The sequence below is a fragment of the Diprion similis genome, chromosome 4 (genome assembly GCF_021155765.1).
Source record: "Diprion similis isolate iyDipSimi1 chromosome 4, iyDipSimi1.1, whole genome shotgun sequence".
Lineage (NCBI taxonomy): Eukaryota > Metazoa > Arthropoda > Insecta > Hymenoptera > Diprionidae > Diprion > Diprion similis.
In genome coordinates, this window is record NC_060108.1 from 23,237,509 (window position 1) to 23,258,479 (window position 20,971).

Sequence of the window (20,971 nt, forward strand, 5' to 3'; positions counted from 1 at the left end):
ACAGCTTCAGCACAGCTATATACTCTTCCCTGCATAACAATACGCTATTATATTCCCGCTGAACGATTTTTTTAGTAGAAATTTTCTATTTCTGTTGCAGAAATTTACGCGGAACGAAAATTTTCACTGGTACATACCTATAATTATAATTATTGCATAAGTTTTTTTCTCTCCCATTTTCGTTACATTCACGGGTATGAAATGCTCTCTGTTTCCTCTACTAAACTAATCTCTCCACATTACATGCAGTACGTGCCTATAAGAGCAATGATACACATTGCAGCTGTCCGACATGTGTGGTTCGATTTGAAACTAATTAAATTAAGCCACCAGCCGTCGATCGTGCGGTTGATCGATCAATGCCTGAGAGTTTCGGCGTCAAGCAGTTAAACGCGATAACGAGACCTGTTGTGGTATACAATATTCATACAACAGGGTTTACAACTTATTGTTAAGTCCTCAAGTGACGAAGGTTAATGCCTCGGAAACACGCGATGCACACGTGTTTGTACATACATCGTATAATATGCCAAAATTTGCATTGTATAACCAGAAACACGCGTGGGCAGCACATGTAATCTATCGGTGCATGAATTTATAATATTTGTTCAATTATACAGTAATTTCTTTTTATTCCCATGAATTTCTGTAGGCACCTAGACGACTCCCTACCAAATCCCAAGTGTTACACGCCGAGTAAACATTGTTTTACGTATTGAGGTCGGTGTTACACGTACATTACGGTATCAAATATAGTCATATACCGAGTTATATGGAGGCGAGAGTGTTATCAGTCAATTATATTGTTCGTACAGCTAGGTATTGTTACCTACGTGCAGACTAGGCATGTAATCATCGAGCGGAGAACGAAGCGTGAGGCATGATAACGATTGGGAAAGGTGTGTAATGGATACGAAGTGTGTGTTGTTTGATTATCGCATTTTCAAATCTATTAAAATTACTTTACGAATTGCGGCGACGAGATCTGACGCTAGGCTTGATAAGGTGTTATCCTTTTTTTTTCTTCTTACCTTAATTCTACACGTTGGTATCTACGCTTATATGCAGTGCTCTGTCCGTTTTTCTACATTCGGCGAAAATCTTCCGTCTACTAAATTCATTTGAAAATTGTAGAAAGCGGTGTAAACAAACTTGCGTGACGTCCCGAAACTCGAGTTCGTTGCCGAAAACGATTTTCGAAGCTGTCAATTAAAAAAAGAAATTTTGACGTACAAAACGAGATAACCATATATTCACGTCAAGTTAGATTTTTCACAGATACGGAATCATGACGCAATTATAATTTAACGAAATCAAGATTATAACTGGCGCAGATGCCACAAGTAAACGGATTAATTAATTGTGCAGCAGTGCGACTACACGAGTTAGATTTTACCTAGCTGCAACGAGGATTATCTCGACCATCGGTTTACAACTTTCCAAGGATAAAAACACCGCAGTTGCTTATTGCATATATTTATATGTATAGGGAGACCCTGATTGTGAGCTATGCAATGCGCTTCTCTGCACGGGTATCAGTAAATACAGATATGTACATTATAGACTGTATCAAAAAAATTGACTATTTTTTTTTTTTTAATGGTATACTGAAAATATTGTTCAAGGTGACGAAAAAGAAATACCATAAAAATTTCAGATTTTAATATTGATATTTAGAGGTGCCTCATCGCGATTTTCTACTTTCCATAAGAATAACATGGCAAAAATGGTTCTTGCTCCTTGCGATTTTTATAACTAAATAACGACGCGTCGTACAGAAAATTCATAAACATGTTTTTGTAGGAAATTGAACGTTCTACAAAAAAGGCCTCTTGTCATTTTACGATAAACCTACTCCTTCAAAAGTTATTTGAGGTCCTTTGCTGATGTTTGACCTCAAATAACTTTTGAAGGAGTAGACTTATCGTGAAATGACAACAGACCTTTTTTGTAGAACGTTCAATTTCCGACAAAAACATGTTTATGAATGTTCTGTACGACGCGTCGTTATCTAGTTATAAAAATCGCAAGGAGCAAGAACCATTTTTGCCATGTTATTCTTATGGAAAGTAGAAAATCGCGATGAGGCACCTCTAAATATCAATATTAAAATCTGAAATTTTTATGGTATTTCTTTTTCGTCACCTTGAACAATACTTTCAGTATACCATTAAAAAAAAAAAAATAGTCAATTTTTTTGATACAGTCTATGTACAATGTATATATAATATATATATCTCAAGTTTAAGATACATCGTCGCGTGTTTACACGGCAACAATTTTGTTTGTTCAATTTTCTCAACGTTACATATCTACACTTATAAGAATAATATTAATACACAATAATTGCAGAGAATAAGTGGTCACAGGCGGTGGAGTAAATATTTATTTGTCTTAATTCAAGATATATTGGTCTGACAAAATGTTTACTTGATTCAAATACATTCTGTAGACCAACAAAATATATATATACATATGACAGATAAAAATAAATTGCTGTAACAACAAGTTTTAGTTAAAATGTACAGAAACAAACAAATCATATTTATAAATATATATTAGGGTGGTTTTTTTTTGGCTATATTTTTTGATCAGTCCTGACCTAAAATTTTGTTGGATATGTCGAAAAAAAAAAAAATTCTCTGAAAGTTATAACCCTTAATATTAATACTAAGTACTTTCCCTGGGTGTGAAAAGATTTTAAATAAAAAATACAATGAGTTATAGAATCTTGAAAAAAAAAAAACAATGTTTTAATTTGCGTGTATTTTATTGAATAATAATTTATAATTTACACGAACACTCATCACGTACCTACGTCTTATGATTCGGACATAGATACTCTATTATACAGATATATTTGTGTATTGTATTGTCATTATATGTATAAGTCATTCGTTGATTGACGGTTCAACGATAAAATTCATCCTCCTATAAAAGTTAACCTGCGGGCAATGAGCAAGCGTGTTCCATCATTATATTAGTCAACAGAATACCTTTGCACAAGTTTATCCCGATTTATCAAAGTCGAAATTTTCTGGTGTGGTGTAGTCTCAAGCCCGCGTATAGTAAATTGAGAATTAATGAGAACATGGTGTTATACATGTACTGCGTATGTGTTCGATATTGTACTGCATTTAAGCATAACAAAGTATTCAAAGTATATGAAAAACGATTGAATATAGGTATTAATAATAATTTGGTCGAAGGACGAATGTACTGACGTATCGTTAATTATTTAAATAATCAATTAGTGCTAATCGTATATCTGACGAATTATTTGCACGTAACGACGGTCATATTACACGCGTTCGATAAACTCATAGCTTTGATGCGATGAAAGTATATTTCACTACACATTTGTATATTGCCGAAAATTGAAACTCAGCTTTTTCCTTCATTTCAAACGCGAATTAGTACACCTTCAATCATCGGCATTTATCACCGATTGGTGCAGACCTGTATACGTATAACGGTATAAAACAACCCCCTGCATGTAATGTCTGTAATATTAGCGGTGCAGTAATTGCCAGACGATTCCCGCATTGCCGATAATCGATGTAAACCAAGGTTTGTGTACACGTGTTCACTCGGGCGTTGTTAGGATATCTAAGTTATAAGTATACATGTTATAGGTATAGGTATAATAGGCTACATGTACATACATTCCTGCCGTGATGTTGTACCGTCGCCAAAATGATATAAGAAAATATAAACTGTATATTCGTGTATATATTTATATGCATATCTAACCGCACGTACAGGGTTATCGTTGCTGCGGCTATATTCTGAGTAACTTCCGTTTCCGTTTTTTATCGTCGTGTTCAATCGGTACGTTTACGTAATTCCACATGATAAATTCACGTACAATATGAAAACGAACTCTGCTGTACATTGCTGGGCTAATATTTTTCAACGCTGCGGTTAGACGATAATACGTCACTACTTGGATTGCTTCTACTTTCTATACATTCTATACCTGTAACGTACGTACGTACGTAATCACATACCCACTCATCAATTTTAGGTCATATTTATCGACCTCTTTATCCTTTGTACGGATTATACCTACCCACGTGTATATATGTTCTGCTTGGCAAACTCCCGTAAGCTGAATCTGTTATTCGGATTTCACCTCGGAGAGTATCGACCATCCTTATATGCGAGAGATTGAGGGAATGATATCACCGTAGAGTTGTGACAAACAGGGGATTCGGTAAGGATTCTGTAAAAGGATAAAAACAAAATCGTAAAAATTTCATCCAACTCACGGTCACGTATAATAAACTTCGCTCCGCTCGTATCGTTTTACTGCAGACACTCGATTTTGAATTCATTGACATATAGGTATAATAAATCAACGCGATACACGCAGGAGAAGAAAATTAATATCCGTTGATATAGGTGAAGGTGTCGCCTGGAATTCAATCAAGTGATTCCGGAATCTAAGGGCTCCACCACACATGTATTCGAAGAGAAGCGAGAGAGCTGGAAGTAAGCTTGGCCGACTACCGATGAATACTGCACGTGTTTCCGGTCGATAGACTCTCGTTAACCACGTTAGAATTTCGCAATACCTTGCTTTGACATTCGCTTGCGTTAGAGTTGTTTTTCGTGTTGCTTGCCGAGCTCTTATCAGGTGCGATTAGGGACGTTTGGTTTAGGTTTTCCGAGATGATATTTACTATTGGCTTAATTATTCACTCGCGACGGTTCAGTTGTACCATCGAAACTAGAGCAAGGACCGTGTACTGAATAATGTATGTATAAAAAGTTGTTCAAGAGACGTTTCAACAAGAAATTCGATATTAAGTACATCGAGTATGGAATTAAAATTGACATACTGCGGATCACGCGTCATGATTTTTCAGAAAATTACTCCGAGAAACGAAAATACGAGAAGTTGTACATTTTTCACCTCATTGTTAAAAATATAATTGTTCGGTTCGACTTTCAATTTTTTAGTATCGCACTAATATTGATTTTTAAAAAAAAACAGTAATAGTAAGTTTAACATTGACAGAAAAATCCGTTCCAGTGAATTGGGTAAATAAATGGTTTTCTCAGGATAATAAACCAGCGTAGGATGAAATCGAAAGAATATTTTAAATTTTTTAACTACTTTAAAGTGATTTGAAATTAAAAAAAAAACAATTTCGCAACGATTACTTGTAATTCTATCATTTTTTTGCCTCAAATTGTTCGAAAAAGCATCGTATCTCGTGAAGATATAATAATCTCGTTCTCAAATTAACGAAAAAAAGTTGATTTTCGACTCACTATAGGCCCTCAACGTTTTATTGCCACGTAAAGTTTTCATGGCTTTGTGAATACTTTAAGCCATGAGCCGATACACTCTTATCACTGCGGTAACTTCTGAAGCATAAAAATCCGCTTTACTTTTTATCGCAGGGATTCTCAAGTTTTAGCATTTTCTTTCATAACAGCTACATCGTTTGAAAAATCGCACCACATCGCTCTTTATACAAGTAAAGCGTCATAGAGCAGTGCTTTAATCAAGCATGAATAATCTGTCGGCTCAAGTTGCAGCGTGGCCGCGTTACTTTTATACTTATTATATTGGAAATACGATATCTCGTTAAGTCCATTCGATCGTAGCTGAAAAAGAATTACTCAAAATTCTGTAATTGAAGGAAGCAGCCTAAGCTGGCTTCGCTTTTTCGCGTGAAAAAATTTCGTTTATTACTGCAATATCAATATCGGGTAACGTGCTTTCGACAAAAGCATTTTCCGCCTATTGTCCTTTCAATGGTTGAACTTTTTCAAAAATCTTTCAGTAGTTCCGTTATAGCTATTGTTTCTCGAAATTGCCTTCTCCCGGAAAATCTCCATCGATAAAGTTTCGTCGAATTCAATACTGCGCACGGAAAATTTGGCAAATATTTCGTCCTTGAGATTTTTCAAAACCGATGATGTACTGAATATTTTTTACTTGAAATAGATGTAGTTTTCTAACATTATCGTTCTAATTCTGTGTCACTTGAAGATTCCTTTCGTACTATTCTATAGCTGGCAGCGCGCTATATATAGCTTTTGAATTTCACTAAAAGATGGCGACACTTTTTAAGCAAGAGTCCTTCGCCTGCGGGGAAACCCGAATCGCGGGTTCGTCGGTAAATAAGCATGTCGAAGGGTAACGCAACTGGTGACGAAGTGTGTACTAATTTTGTCGCAAAACAGCTAGAACCAGTTTTCAATAACAGTTCAATTGGACTCGTCAGTCAACGGACTTATCACTTCTCAAAAGTTGGTAGCGAAAAACGGTGCCTCTATCAAGGGCATGCCGTGGCATGTCGAAATTCAATTAAAAAAAATGAATTACCTCTACGAAATATGATATTTCAAATTTCGATTATAATAGATCAAACATTTCAGGATTTATATTACATAAATACATCTTATATTGTAGCACAAAAAAAAATTCCACCGTAATAAAACATTCGCATTATATTAAGAGTTGAACTCCATCGTAGGTCAACGTTCGCTAATTTTGAATTCAAATTTGAGACTAAGGAAATTAGAAAGGCCTCGGAAATTATTGTCTGCGGGGATTCGGCTAAAGACATTTGGTATCATTTGATAAATGTAAAATGTATAATTCATTCCTCATTATTGCCAATGGCAGTTATTTTTCAACATGTAGTCCGTCAAAGTAATTCCGCGAAAAGAAATTCGATGTATAAATAAATTAAAATCTCGAATCATCGATTTTAATGCGAACTTGATATCACTTTCCTGGTTTTGATTGAAAGAATATGGAAAAAGCCATTCTTGGATGTCTCTGAATTTTCTAATATTTTTACTAATTGTGAATTTAGGGAAGTAAAATTTGGTTAAATAAATTTAGAGGTATTATTTTTCAAAACCATTACAATATTGAATAGATAACCGATAAGGAATTTCCAGCCATTATTCGGCGAGTTCAAAGAACGAGCCGGTAAGTTACCGATTGATTATGTGTTGTGACCGTTGTGACTGTGCGGGTAATACGGGAATGACTACGTTAGTCAAGAGTGTGACATCTAACATCGTTGTCATCAGTCATCATGAGCTGTGTATTGAGATTTATCGAAAATAGCCAGATATACAGAATATTCTAGCATTAAAGTGATAACAAGTTCGGTGAAGGGAAATGCCCTTGGACTCACGATGGACTGGTGTAAAATAAATATCGAAAGTGACAGAGGTTTGATTTAAATCGTGTTCAGTGGCGACGGATTGGAGATACTATTGTGAAAAGATGTTTAAACTGCTACCAGCTGACGATTCTGACACATCTGACAGTTGAAAATTGCGTAATTTCGTACGGATATAACGGATTCGCCACACTTCATATGACCGTCTTCACGTGATCTTCGCATATTATCATCACGCAACTGCGTATATGATGGCGTATCCCGATGCCTTATTCAATCGAAAACAGTACATCGGCCCAGAGTCCCTCGCGGATCTATGTTTCAGATTGATTTGCAACAACTTGGACATCATTTCGTCCAAGGATGAACGTGGCTACCGAACCCTTAGGAAGGGCATCTCACTTCCCAGCGAGATTTGCGACAAGATCATTGAATTCGCCCACAGAAACGGGACCGGAGATATTGACGATTACTTTTTATCAATATTTAGGGACACGGCGACTAGGCTCAAGCGAGTCAAGATTGTGAACTGCAGCCTGTCGGACGAATCTGTCTTGACGATAACCAAACACAAGCTAACAGAACTGGAATTAAGCGAATGTAAAAACCTTACCGAGCTTTCTATAGAGCACATTAATGCTAATTCGGACAATTTAACAAGCTTGGCTTTTCGTGGAGATTCTATAATCGTTCCTTCTCAGCTCAAATCTGGTAATAATTCAACAGACAGAAGCGTTGGTCTCGTTCTTTAATGATTGCAGTAACATATGTTTCTTATTATTTCAGAAAATGATTCTGGGCTCAATTATCGCAAGCGAGGGTATGTCTTTCACGCTCCGAACTTGAAGAGACTGGCTCTCTGGAATGCCGACATAGCTGCCTACAAATACGAACTTCTATTGGCAGGATTAACCAACTTGACGCATTTGGATTTATCGAATGCTTCCCACATAGGACATGTTTTCTATCCTAATTTGGTACCAAACTTGGTTTCCCTTTCGCTCTACAATGTCAAAATGAACTCGCATCCTGAAGCATTCGTCACAAATATTAGCTATTTGAAAAATTTAAGGTAGTTTAACGCAGTCACAAAATTCCAGTAGAACAAAATGAATTGATCGACCCCACTCTTCTAAGATTTTCACTGAATCATGTAATAAAAAAACTAATTTACCATTGGAATGAATTATCATTAATGTAGTAATGTCCAAAATCTGTGAAAAACTCATTGAGCAATTCATTTTTGTTTACTAGGATGCACGAGAAAATGATTTTTGTAACACAACTTGTAACGAATCTAATCTGAAATCTATTTTAGAATCCGTTTTTAGTAAATTTTATTATTCCAAACGTTAATTTCTATTCATGAAACATTTAATTAACAAAAAGTAGTTAAACAAAATTTGAGCCACTCTGCTTCAATTTGAATAAATCTTCACATGTTTACCGCTGTAAGAAATGTAATAAAAATATTGATGTCTTTTAAAGGGAGTTGGACATTTCTCAATCGCACAGTAAACACGGGGAATTTAAAAACCCTAATAAAATCTTGGGTGACCTTGTCTGCGGCTTGCCAAAGCTTGTGTCATTGGATATTGGTGGAACCAATCTAGCAGGAAGAGGGGTCGCAGAGAGGCCAGATAAGTCGATAGAATATTGCAGCACGCTATGCGACATTCCTGGCCTCTCCTTCAGAGTCCATACACCTCTTCAGTTCTTAGGTCTCTACGGAACTGCGCACGGCGCCTGCAGAAGGCATGATATTCCTGCCCGAGTGGTACGATCATACCTCAAGCATAAAATCAAACATTTATTCAAGTGGCAACAATTCAGGAAATCTTTTCTGTAATGAGAATTGATAATTAAATAATTGAATTTGCAGATAGCAGGAGAAGGCAATGAGGAGCAAATATTAGTTGCCGCTAGAGTTTGCATGGACAACAAACGGGATCTCTTGCGGAAAGTCTTGAATGACCTGTACCATATTTTTAGGTATGAAAATTGTGAGCGGATGGATCAAGCCTTACAAACTGTTCTTGAAGCTATGGAAAAACACCCTACTGAAAAACATATACAGATATCTGGCAGGTGGGTATATTTATTGCCATTTTTCCAACAAACTTGTAAAACTACTGCTGAATGACAAAAAAAAAATATATTTTTCAGTGCCACGTTATTTTACATAGTGAAAATACAAGAAGAAAATGGATTGCCCGTTGAAATGAAACGCAGAATAATTGGAACCCTACTCGCAGGGATGAGTGCCCACCGAGACGAAGAGACTATGATGCGAAATGGCTGCTTAGCTTTGTGCCAGTTTCGTATTCCACATGATGTAGTATGTATCAGTTTAATCATAACACTTATTATATGCGTTCAGTGAACAGCCTTATCTATGAAAACACATGGCGATCAAAATCGTACATTCTTATGATTATTCTGATCTGATTTTACAAGCCATAATTCTTCGTTCATTTGCTCCAGATTAAGTACCTTATTAAATTAAAACATGTCTACAGATGTGGAATTATGAAGCACTGGTAAGAGTATTACTACACTCTGCTCAGAATGCTGAACAGGAAGGCTTTGTACAGCGCATTGGACTTTATCTACTAAACTCGTTAGCTTGTCAAGTTGATGGAAGGCACAAACGTTTATTAGGAGAATTGGGTTGCGTGCCAACGATGTTGCGATTGATCGAATACAGACTTGAGGGCGGATTATTTGATGACGTTCTAGAAGTTGCTTGGTCTACAATGTGGAACATGACAGACGAAACTCCAATCAATTGTCAACGATTTTTGGTAGCACAAGGCATGCAGCTCTTCCTTGGATGCGTTGATGTACGTATCCCCGTCAATAGTTAAAATTTTACATTAAAACTCTATTAGAGAGAAAAGTATTCTAACAACTTTATTACACAATGAAGTAAATGTTGCATATTTTAAATATTCTTGAAGGCTCCTGTAAGATTAATGTATTGCTCTGAAATCTTTCAGAAATATCCAAATAAAGAGGAGCTACTAAGAAATATGATGGGACTGTTGGGTAATGTAGCAGAAGTGGAAAATCTCCGACCTCAGCTCATGCAAGAAAGATTCATAGCTGTTTTTGCAGATTTATTGAGTTCCGATAGCGACGGCATCGAGGTATCCACCCAGTATGAATTTCGTATTCCTTTTTTGAATTAACAGCGTTCCTGATTTCACTCTAAAAGCATAGAGAAAGTGTGCTGGATACCAGTGTAAGCGGTGGGATTGAGTTATCATCCATAGAACGCCAGTGACGTCGACATACCCATACGCTCAGGTCAATCATTTATTGGTTTATAAAATTTACGTATCTATAATTAAGCCATCTAGTCTCTCTTAAAAAGTATTAGATCGTGAATCAAAGCATAATACATGGCCCTTCTGAAATTTCAAGCCCATGATTATAAACATTTGTATATGGAAAATAATTCTCTGGAATGAAGAAGAGCTAGTTAGTGTGTGCTAAAAGAATGACAGAGCATTGACGGCAGACGTAACCTGTCCCATAGTTTCTAGGTATCCAGCACCCTTCATGGTGTATAAATTACGCTTTGAATGATATTTCCATGAGGTGATATCAGAGAGGGGACCCATCTTCATTATGCGAAACAATCTATATTGTAGTTCGCTATCAAGTTTTGAGAACAATGGGGTTTTTTTTTTTGTAGAGGATTAATAAACTGCAAGTTTGGCGTGCATTTTTATAAACTAACTACGTACTCATAATTCTCAAATCTTGAACGGTACGACAGTGGTGCTGTTAACATTAACTTACCAAAACTAAGAAAAGTATGATATTTCATCATCGATAGAGACATGAGCTTGGTCTCCTCCTTAATAAAACTTCCTGGGTATTTCAATATAATTTTTGCAGATACATGGATACGAAAGTTGATGATATGTTCTCTTCATTGTTGTTGTAACGGTTTTCTTTATATTTTTGAATCTAAATCATATCAGGTGTCTTACAATGCTGCGGGTATTTTGGCACATATGGCATCTGACGGAGAAGCAGCCTGGGTCATTGAAAAGCCTGATAGAGACTTTGTATTAGCTCGGATGTCTGTAGCCATTGACCGCTGGAACCTGTGTGCGGCCCGTAACATCAACTATAGATCATTTCTTCCACTGTTACGGTTACTCGATATATACCATACGCCGGAATGCCAGCATTGGGCCATTTGGGCACTAGCAAATCTCACCAAGGTCTACCGTAAGTATATGTCAGTTTTTCTGATTTAATAAAATTAGTGAAGTATGAAACTTCAAGAAAATTCGGATCAAAACGGGTTTGAAACTATTTTATTTTTATATGCTGACACCTTTACATTTTATTTCACGTCCCAGCTGACAAGTATTGCATCTTGGTTGAAAGCGAGGGTGGTCTGAAAAAGCTCGAGAGTTTGCTACAAGACATCAGGCCTGATTCTCGTATCAAGGAACTTGCTCGCTCAGTGATAATGCATTGCCGACTAGCATGCCAACCAGAACAATTTCAACCTTCAAAATTGTCTTCTGATGACGATTTTAATGCCGAGGCTCTTTAGTACTCTGTTATAGTTTTATACAACTGCTTAATTCAACCAGTGAAAAATGATGGATGATATGTAAAATATTGAAAGACGTTAAAATTATTATATTGTGTATACTCAATTTGTATCGAATGACTTCTATTCTATGGAGGAAATTCAGCAATAGTAACGCAGTGACCCATATTTTCAGCATAATAATTGAACATGGTAATTTCTCTCCGTAACTGATGAGTTGTTTTCTATTCCTTTTATTTCTTTCGAAATTCTTAAACTTTGTAAGAGATTTTATAGATTTATCCATGTTTCATGTATACATGAGAGTGGTAAAAAAAAATTTTTTTTTTTTTTCAAGTACTATCATCTCAAAAGCTTCTCCAAGGTATAAAAAAAATTCCTTCCAAAGCGCAGCTTGATATCTCAATTCTCCATTAAGCTCAACGAATTTCTATTTTTCCATTTAAATAACACGTAAAAAAAGTTTTTTTTATGAATTTCGCATCGATGATTCTTGTAGGAAATTTAATTTTCTACAAAAACGCACTGATATAGTTTCGTCGTAATTTTAACGGGTACAAAGTTATAGAGCTTTGAATACTCGCTACTGATTAAATTTTAAGAAGTTTAGTTACACAGCAACGTTTTGAAATAATTGATAATTTACTTAATTTTTATGGGTATGAAATGATTTTTAACTTTTTGAAAACTTTTTTAGTGACTGCATGTATTTATTAAAAAATTGATCAAACTCTAGACTATTATAATGATATAATAAACTGTTTATTATATCATTAAAATAGTTTAGAGTTTGATCAATTTTCTAATAAACTGTTTATTATATCATTAAAATAGTCTAGAGTTTGATCAATTTTTTAAGAAAATACATGCAGTCACTAAAAAAGTTTTCAAAAAGTTAAAAATCATTTTAAACCCATAAAAATTAAGTAAATTATCAATTATTTCAAAACGTCGCTGTATAACTAAACTCCTTAAAATTTAATCAGTAGCGAGTATTCAAAGCTCTATAACTTTGTACCCGTTAAAATAACGACGAAACTATAACGGTGCTTTTTTGTAGAAAATTAAATTTCCTACAAGAATCATTGATGCGAAATTCAAAAAAAAAAATTTTCGTAGTTTTACTGGATAAAAACATAAAAAAAACTTTTTTACGTGTTATTTAAATGGAAAAATAGAAATTCGTTGAGCTTAATGGAGAACTGAGATATCAAGCTGCGCTTTGGAGGGAATTTTTTTCATACCTTAGAGAAGCTTTTGAGATGATAGACAAAAAAATTTTTTTTTTAGTAAATTCAGCTGAGACTAAAAGGAATTTATAGAAGCAATATTTTCGATTGTTGATACTAAGTATTTTAATAGATTATTTTCTACCCTTTCGACTTCTTACACCTTGTCGTTTTGCTTGCCTGAAACTGTGGTATTATAGTAATCATTATAAAGTTGGCTCTGATTTGACTCCATGATTTACCTCAATACCTACCAAAGTTGATCTATTTTTACACGTAATCTCTATTGTAACCCATGATTTGAGTACAAAATGTTATTCGATCATGGTATTTACAGCGGAACACAGTACACTAATGATGAAAATCATAACTATCGATACATTGGTTTGTCCATATATTATTTTACCTACAGATAGTTTGCAGAAATTCAATTGCCAAGAAGATGAAGCAACTCTAAATTTTTATGCAAGGTGTAACATTGTATAAGACTTAGGTACGAATGATTATGCATAGATTTATTAAAACGGTGATATACAATTTATCTTGTTATTACTATAATATAGGTGTATGTATACAGCCCTTAAATAACGAACTTCCTTCGATGTAAATAGCGAATCCCTTGAAATAAATGAAATTGTGAAAGAGGAATGTTCACCTACCATATCTAATTCTCAAAATCACATCAAATTTACCAACCATCAACTTATCATTAAATTGATATGGACGGCTATTTTATCCGAGCTCAACTTAGTTATAGATTAGAAATCTATAAGTCTAATCTAAGAAAAAAGAATTCAACGCAAGACACTGTAACACCATTAAATTCGTCAAATCGTACAACCAGCCGCACGTGTACTTGTGTTTGTAATGCTTGTTTTGATGCCCAGCGTGGAAATTGATGGTGTCTATTGGTCAAAACTCGGCAGCGTTATGCAGTCCGTAAAAATCCAGCCAATGTAGCATGTGTTGTTCAAGTCCTTTTTGGTTAAGCATAGGTTAACCCATCACGATCTGAACCTTTATTTACCATTTTTCGTGTTCGATTATATTATTTGCTATGTTTATCGCGGAATTTATTCATTCTAATATGTAAATTAAGTAACTTGTTGCAGAAGTTTTTTAGAAAGGTCAAAAAACGGGCAAACGGTTTCTCCCTTCAAAGGTTAGCAAACATTATCTTATGTGATACAGTAGTATACTCTTTTCTGATAGTCTGCAACTAAAATCAATGTCTAATAATTCATATGATATCTTAGCTGTAATGATGGCTTATAAAGCTAGTGGATGAACAATGTTTTTGACGTAAAACTTCAATGTCAAATCAACATAACCTCAAAGCACGTACATACGAGTACGTTCCAACAACAGTAATTATCATTGATTTGGATCGAAAACGACAATCTGGTTATACATATTTATCCTTTCATTCGTTTCCCATTTGGCCAAGTTTTTCAATGACAGTAGTTTTTATCAATATTTTCACCAGATTTGCCCATTGTTGATGGTTACGATTTGATTGTAGTAAGAGAACCTGTAAGGCAGAAAAGCATACTGTATTAATGACCAAGAAAATGTCATTAGAGGAGGATTGGAGGAGGAATAATGCTTTATTATTGCGATTCCATAGAATTTGATGAACACCGTCGATATACTGGCAGTACAGAGTAAGACCTTGCTAACTCGAAACCTGGATTACTATTGCTGTGAAATATTCAAGGTAGATTATTGAGCAGGAAGCAAAATGCAGAAAAATGGAAATAAATCATCTACCGAAAACTCTGAAGAAAATTGTACACAATTCTCAAAACCACATGGAGTGCTTAAAAAGAATAAGAGGCCAAGCAAACGTAAACGCAAAAAGGCTCAGGCGCTTGCTGAAGCGCAACAGTCTTCAACGGAACTTAGTGACACTGAGCCAAGTACAAAAAACGTTTTGTTCCATGTACGTAAAAAAGATTCAGAAGACAACATTACTAAAAAGCATAAGAAGCCAAAAAAAAGAAAACAGATAGTTGAGACTGATGATAGAACTGTTTTAACAAAATGTGCGGATATTATTGAAAACAAATATCCTAATCACCAAAGTAGCACTGAATCAAGTCAAATTGCATTGGACAAAGCTACCATTAAAACAAAAAATTCCAAAAGGAAGCCTAAAATTAGTTCTAACATGACTATGACAGACTTCTTCTTCCCCAAAGCAAAGAAATGCTTGAAAGATGATGAAAACTCGGATGATATAAAATATGAGTCGAAGAGCAATGGAAAACGTCGTAAAATTGGGCATGCAATACTATCTGACAATTCAACAATTAATCCAGTGTTGAGCTGTGATTCTTCTAACATTTCAGTAAAAAAGTCTAAACTACATACAGGAGATTTAAAAACGGAGATTCTTGCATCAAAAGAAGAAGTTGCATCTAAAGTAAAACATAAAGCTGAAGAAAAGTGTCATAATACCCTGTTAACTATGATCCACGACAATGCAAGTAGTTCTGATTCGGACAATGAAACTAAAACCATCAATGATGGCCGGGAGAAGCCACCGAGTGAAAAAGGTTCAAGAAAAACCTTTGAAACGAGAGTTGACGGGATATTTACGACCAGTGATGACGATGAAGAAATAGAATCTTCGGACGAGGAATTTAAAAAAATCACAAATAATAGACATCGTAATTTCGACTTAGCAGAAGAAGCTAAAGATGTCGAAGAAATGATTAGTGCCTTGGAAGAGGAAGAGCAACTTCCTAGAGAAACTGTAAGAGTAAGTAAATAGCCACAATTTGATCTATGTAATATATTTAAAATTAAAGATGTATGATTAACTTTTGTGAGAATGATACAAAAATTCTGGAATTAATATATATGTTGCATTGCTAATGGGATTTTATTATTATTACAGAAATTGCGAAGTTTATGCGTGAAGTTGAACCATACTGTCCCGCCACAGCACATGATTGAATCATGTGCTGGATCTCGAGGTCCTAACAGAAAGCAAAGGGATGCTATTGAAAAACTTGGTCCTATCAAATATGGGAAATTCACTCCTGAAGAAGACGACATCATTGTTGCTAACTGGAAATCGTTTTGCAAAGTAATTATCTTCAAAACGCATTCCTTGTAGAGGCATAAAATTATGTTTACAATTAATTATTGAAGTTCTGCGTTTCCTGTGGGTTTAAATTAAGTTATGTATTATTGCCATTATACAGTCCGTACAATGTGTGTTTAAAACAATCAGTTATCTTAATCGATTATCTTAACAATCAATATTTCAACGAAACTAAATATCATATGGTTTTCACATATGTAGACACATAATTGGGATTCAAGAAATGTAAAGCCTTTCATGTACATGAGGCATCATCAAATTGGTACGGTAGCAAAATTTGAAGAAAGACAGAAATTCGTCCAGTATTTAGCAGCTGGATTACCATGGAGAACATTGTATAGTGTTTACTGGAGATTCCGAAATTTATATCAGCCACACATTCAATCTAGGTATGTTTTTATTTCTTTAATTAGTCGTGTTTTTTTTTTTTTTGTGTGAATTACCTTATCAGAAATTTAGAATAGTGCGTACTTAATTCATCCTCATATCAGTGATAATTTAGACTTTTATAATTGGTGGCAGATTATAATTTATAATTTTAACTAATTCATTATTATATAGATAGTATTAGATTAATTAAGACAAAAACGATCAATTTCAGGTACACTGACAAAGAAGACAAGCTAATAATAGCTCATATGGAAAACGATTTGGCTATTAACGCTAAAAATATTCGGAAATTTTCTGAACTGGGTAAAATTTTGAATAGAACAAGAGCTTCTGTTTGGCGGCGATACAGATTGCTGAAAAAAAAGAAGAAACCTAAAAGTTAGTAATGCAAAATTGTTCTAAAAAAGTGTATTACCTATCGTTTACGCATGTCTCATGTAATTAGAACTATAAAATACATCATCATTCAAATATTTTCACAGAATATAATATATAATGTACATATATATACATTTTTTTTTTTTCAAATTCTAATCGAGGAGTATTTCTCCGTTTCAAAATATTCTTTTATACACAGTTTTAATTCAAGTTAGTCAATAATGTTGAATAATTTGGCTAATTTTACGAATAACAATAACAGCTAGTTACTACAGGTGTACACGTGCATACACGTTCGTTCCATACTTAAATATTGCATTTGAATGAATAAAATAGTTGTTAAACATGAAATATGTTGCCTAAATGCTTTTTTATTTAAATTAAATTAGATTTTATTCAGTTAGGATTTGGCATGTCATATAGAAATATACTCGATTCACATTATATGTCGAGTTAAGAGGATAGTTGGAAAATTGCTTCGATGTCAGCTGTCCAATATTCCCGGAATAGAGAGGAAATTTTGGTAGATACATAACAAATATTATGATTACCAAAAATTAGACGAATTTGTGTTTTTTCAGGTATAGAGTGGGATTCTTATTTAGTGAAAAAGTTTATACGAAATTTAATGCTGATTACATTGAGTGATGATATCCGTCAGTTAAAAGATCTATGCATACCACTTGTTGTATGGAAAAAGCTATCAAAGAAGTTGAAAATAAATGAGAAAAATTTGAAGTATTTCTGGCTTGTGAAGTTGCATATGCAATTATTTTGCAAAGAGCGAGTTTACCTAAATGATGTTAAGATAAAAATAATTGAATAGTAAGTTATCATGTATGACGAATTTTTTCTTTGGCTTTTTAATACATACTATATCATCAATTAAATTTATACTTATTATTCATTATGCTGTTTTTGTATACAACAATCTAAAAACCGATGTCAATTTTTCACGAACTCCGTTAACTTGTTTTTGTAACTAGCATCTATGAAATGGGAATATCTGAATGGTGGGAGCTTGAATGGACAGGTATATCGAAAAAATTTGATGGCATGACTTCGACATTTCTGTCGACAATATTTAACAGTATGGTTCATGACAAAATTTTTGAAGGAATGGAATTGTGTGGTGAGTGCACCCTCCAAATATCACATTACAATATGAGTCTATAGTTAAGGATAGTGGAAAATTTATTACTGGATCTAAATTATAGCTTACACGATCTCTGAATCAAGTCTGTGGCATCTTTTTCAGAAATTGTGGAATATTTGTATCACGTCAAAAAATCACAATTACAACAAGCTACTATGGACAGATGTCTACCTAGAATTGTTTTTACAGAAAACACTGTCAAACTGCTAGACACAGAATTGGATGATGAACTCGAATTGAAGAAATTACTTATCGAAAGTTCTGTTGAAGACTCGCAGGTCTTTGAGAATACTGGTAATTTTAATTGACTATGTCTGATTGGAATCTATTAGAAATAAAATATCTAATTAACACTACCACACAGTATATTACGAATTTACAGAAACAAGCGTATCTGACAAATCAAGCGAGAGCAATGATTTAAACTCTGAATGACGATCCTTCCTGATGAGATGTATGCAGAACAAGGATAAATTGGGACTTCGTTTAATAGATAGAAAACTGTTTTCTTGTATTCAACATTCAGCTGTATATTCAGTTTCAACGCAAGAACTTTTTTCTGAAAATAAACACTTTCTTTCACACGACAATAACTTGGTTTTTAACAGGCCACCTTTATTTTATAAAGTGTGTCATGGAGATAAAAGTTGAAAAATCACACAATAGGTAATATGTATTTGTTATTGAAATGAATTTTATTACTTTTTTTTTAAATAAATCTACAACACGAATTCAATTGAGTATGTAATAAAAAGAGTTTATCCAAATTTTTTTTATAATATTAATTTAACTGAAGGTATCGGCCAATCACCCCACACGTTGGTACAAAGTTTGTGCCAACCTTAGAGTCTTTTTTGATTGTCAAATTCTCGAGTGCGTTTAGTCTCCTTTTCAATCGCTCTCTCTTTCGCTTTTTGATACAAAGGCACCAGTTTTCCCTCCTTAGCCAGTAGTTTAAGCAATTCCATTATGAGTGGCAGATAGTTATGCTTTCGCCTGATATTTTCTATTTGATATCTTTTAGATTTTCCAAGTTCCTCCTCAATAAGTGACTGCAAGCGAGCTATTTCAGCAGGATTTCCTGGTCCCACAGCTATCTTCTGCCGCTCGTACAACAATTTTCGATCCGATACCAATGCCATCAGATTAAAATGGATTTCCCCTTCATTGTACCTGATGCAAATGTACAACAAATTTCAGTGTATCTCATAAAAGTGTCAAGTACGTCAAAAAAAAGCTTCGCTGATTAAATGGGCAAGTCCAAATTGATATATTGATTTTCACAAGTCAAATCATGGATTGATGGAAAAAAATTCTTGCTGTAATCTGTCTTAATCGCCTCGATTTAGAATTAATATCAGAAAAACAAAGCGAATATTTTCAATACTTGTTAATTCGCTTCTGAATGATTGGTTTAGCAGCCTGAACCCATTGGTCGCCAATGGGGCAAGGTCCAAGGTCAACAGGGCCCTCTTTAAGTCCGTCTAGCTCATACAAACGACCTTCAATTGGCAAGTAGCCGACAAAATGGAAAACGTCTTCATCCTTTGATGACTGTCTGGAATCGTACTCGAAGAGGGTTTGCCTAAAATTTATGAAGGTTTTATAATTCTTTCATCATTTCCTTAGCCGCACAATACGTTTATGCAGCCAACGAATGTATTTATGTACCTGGAAAATGAGTTGTGCACTTCTCTGATCATATCGCAATTACTTAGAGCTAGACCTCGCATATTGGCGTCAAAACTTTGGCAGAAATTTTTAAAGTCCTCAAGTGTTGTGCCCAGTGATACATCTGGATGCTTACAGTTTAGTAAAATGCTTAGAATGGCTTGTGTTGCACACGCATTGTTTATTACCTGTAAAATTAATAATTCCGATTGAAAAGTCTTCATTTCGCATAGAAGGAAACTGTTATTTTGGTAGAGTTGAGATTTATTCATTAATTATTCAATTTGATGTTACCTGTTTGGCAAAGAATATTTTTTCAAGACGGTTGTCCTGCACAATATTTCCAGATGGTTCATCGTCTTGAACCCATTTGAATAGAAATATCAATCCGTGTATCGGCCTGCAAAGTAATAACATGTAAAGAAATAGCAAGGGTAATATAATTTTTAGGTTAACTTTCGTACGGAGTATAATGACAATGAAATATCGGACTTACTTTAGGTTTTCAAATTGCTCGTCATCAAGACTCCATAATTCTTCAACTTGTGCGCCTTTAACACCTGTAAATTCAAAAAAAATATATAGTTTGTCAATAGGAAATGAAGAAAATTTTCAAAATGTCAAACACGATTCCGAATACTCATCGCGCCGTTGTGTTACTTCGAAATTAAAAACTAAACAACAGGTTGAAGAGGAAAAATCACAACCCAACGATTGTTGATAACTTTTATAAATTATTTACCAAATTCTTTGATTAATTCAGTAAATACACCAGGATCACTCTCGATGAGACACCAATTTCCAGCAGATTCCGCCATGTTTTTTATCGATCAGATAAGAATTAAGAAGTGTCTACGCTTGATTCATTTTCCGTGTAAAGCTGCCTTCTGATTGGTCTAAATGGCGCTTATTACCGTTTTCACGAGTGGAAAATAAGTCGGTATTAAACTAGGGTTCTGGGAATAGACAACTCAATCTACTCGAGAGCCCATAAGCATGTTAGTGAGGCTTTTGTTTATCCCACAGGCTTCTACAGACAACTTATTATGATTTATTCCGCAAGCCCAATTTTTTTAGTACATACATTCATTCAACGCATTCACAGATGTGGCAACTATATATTTGTACCCGCAGTGTTCATGGAAATTTAGACTGTATATAGATGCACAATATTAATACATGATTTGAATGATCTACACTCTGGCTTTGATCGCACTTTCTTCTGTTTGCATTTCAAAGTTATAGGTATACATCGGTGCTTACCGAAGTAAAAAATTTGGTATCCCGATTATGAATTAC

The 20,971-nt window shown here is 34.5% G+C and overlaps 3 protein-coding genes across 5 annotated transcripts; 2 read left to right on the top strand and 1 right to left on the bottom strand.

Moving 5' to 3' along the window:
* Window positions 1–7,037: 7,037 nt before the first annotated feature.
* On the top strand, window positions 7,038–13,607 carry LOC124405338 (protein zer-1 homolog). Of its 2 annotated transcripts, XM_046880154.1 has the most exons (10): window positions 7,038–7,868; window positions 7,944–8,229; window positions 8,646–8,934; window positions 9,040–9,245; window positions 9,324–9,495; window positions 9,677–10,000; window positions 10,157–10,306; window positions 11,150–11,402; window positions 11,537–12,044; window positions 13,027–13,607. In XM_046880154.1, the coding sequence occupies exons 1-9, from the start codon at window positions 7,406–7,408 to the stop codon at window positions 11,734–11,736; spliced, it is 2,343 nt and encodes a 780-aa protein (XP_046736110.1). In that variant the 5' UTR covers window positions 7,038–7,405; the 3' UTR covers window positions 11,737–12,044; window positions 13,027–13,607. The 2 variants fall into 2 exon arrangements, with proteins under 2 accessions (XP_046736110.1, XP_046736111.1); XM_046880155.1 differs by lacking the exons at window positions 11,537–12,044; window positions 13,027–13,607 and having other exon boundaries at window positions 10,157–10,317; window positions 11,150–11,394.
* Window positions 13,608–13,983: 376 nt separating this feature from the next.
* LOC124405486 lies at window positions 13,984–18,588 on the top strand. Of its 2 annotated transcripts, XM_046880407.1 has the most exons (9): window positions 13,984–14,127; window positions 14,593–15,729; window positions 15,868–16,059; window positions 16,279–16,466; window positions 16,679–16,845; window positions 17,427–17,670; window positions 17,832–17,977; window positions 18,104–18,295; window positions 18,384–18,588. In XM_046880407.1, the coding sequence occupies exons 2-9, from the start codon at window positions 14,707–14,709 to the stop codon at window positions 18,434–18,436; spliced, it is 2,205 nt and encodes a 734-aa protein (XP_046736363.1). In that variant the 5' UTR covers window positions 13,984–14,127; window positions 14,593–14,706; the 3' UTR covers window positions 18,437–18,588. The 2 variants fall into 2 exon arrangements, with proteins under 2 accessions (XP_046736363.1, XP_046736364.1); XM_046880408.1 differs by lacking the exon at window positions 13,984–14,127 and having other exon boundaries at window positions 14,566–15,729.
* Window positions 18,589–18,677: 89 nt separating this feature from the next.
* LOC124405489 (ubiquitin carboxyl-terminal hydrolase isozyme L5) lies at window positions 18,678–20,523 on the bottom strand. The gene is made up of 6 exons (XM_046880422.1): window positions 20,415–20,523; window positions 20,169–20,232; window positions 19,967–20,072; window positions 19,673–19,860; window positions 19,389–19,586; window positions 18,678–19,174 (listed from the first exon to the last, which is right to left on the bottom strand). Exons 1-6 carry the CDS (start codon window positions 20,488–20,490, stop codon window positions 18,844–18,846), a joined length of 963 nt encoding a protein of 320 aa, XP_046736378.1. The 5' UTR covers window positions 20,491–20,523; the 3' UTR covers window positions 18,678–18,843.
* Window positions 20,524–20,971: the final 448 nt, after the last annotated feature.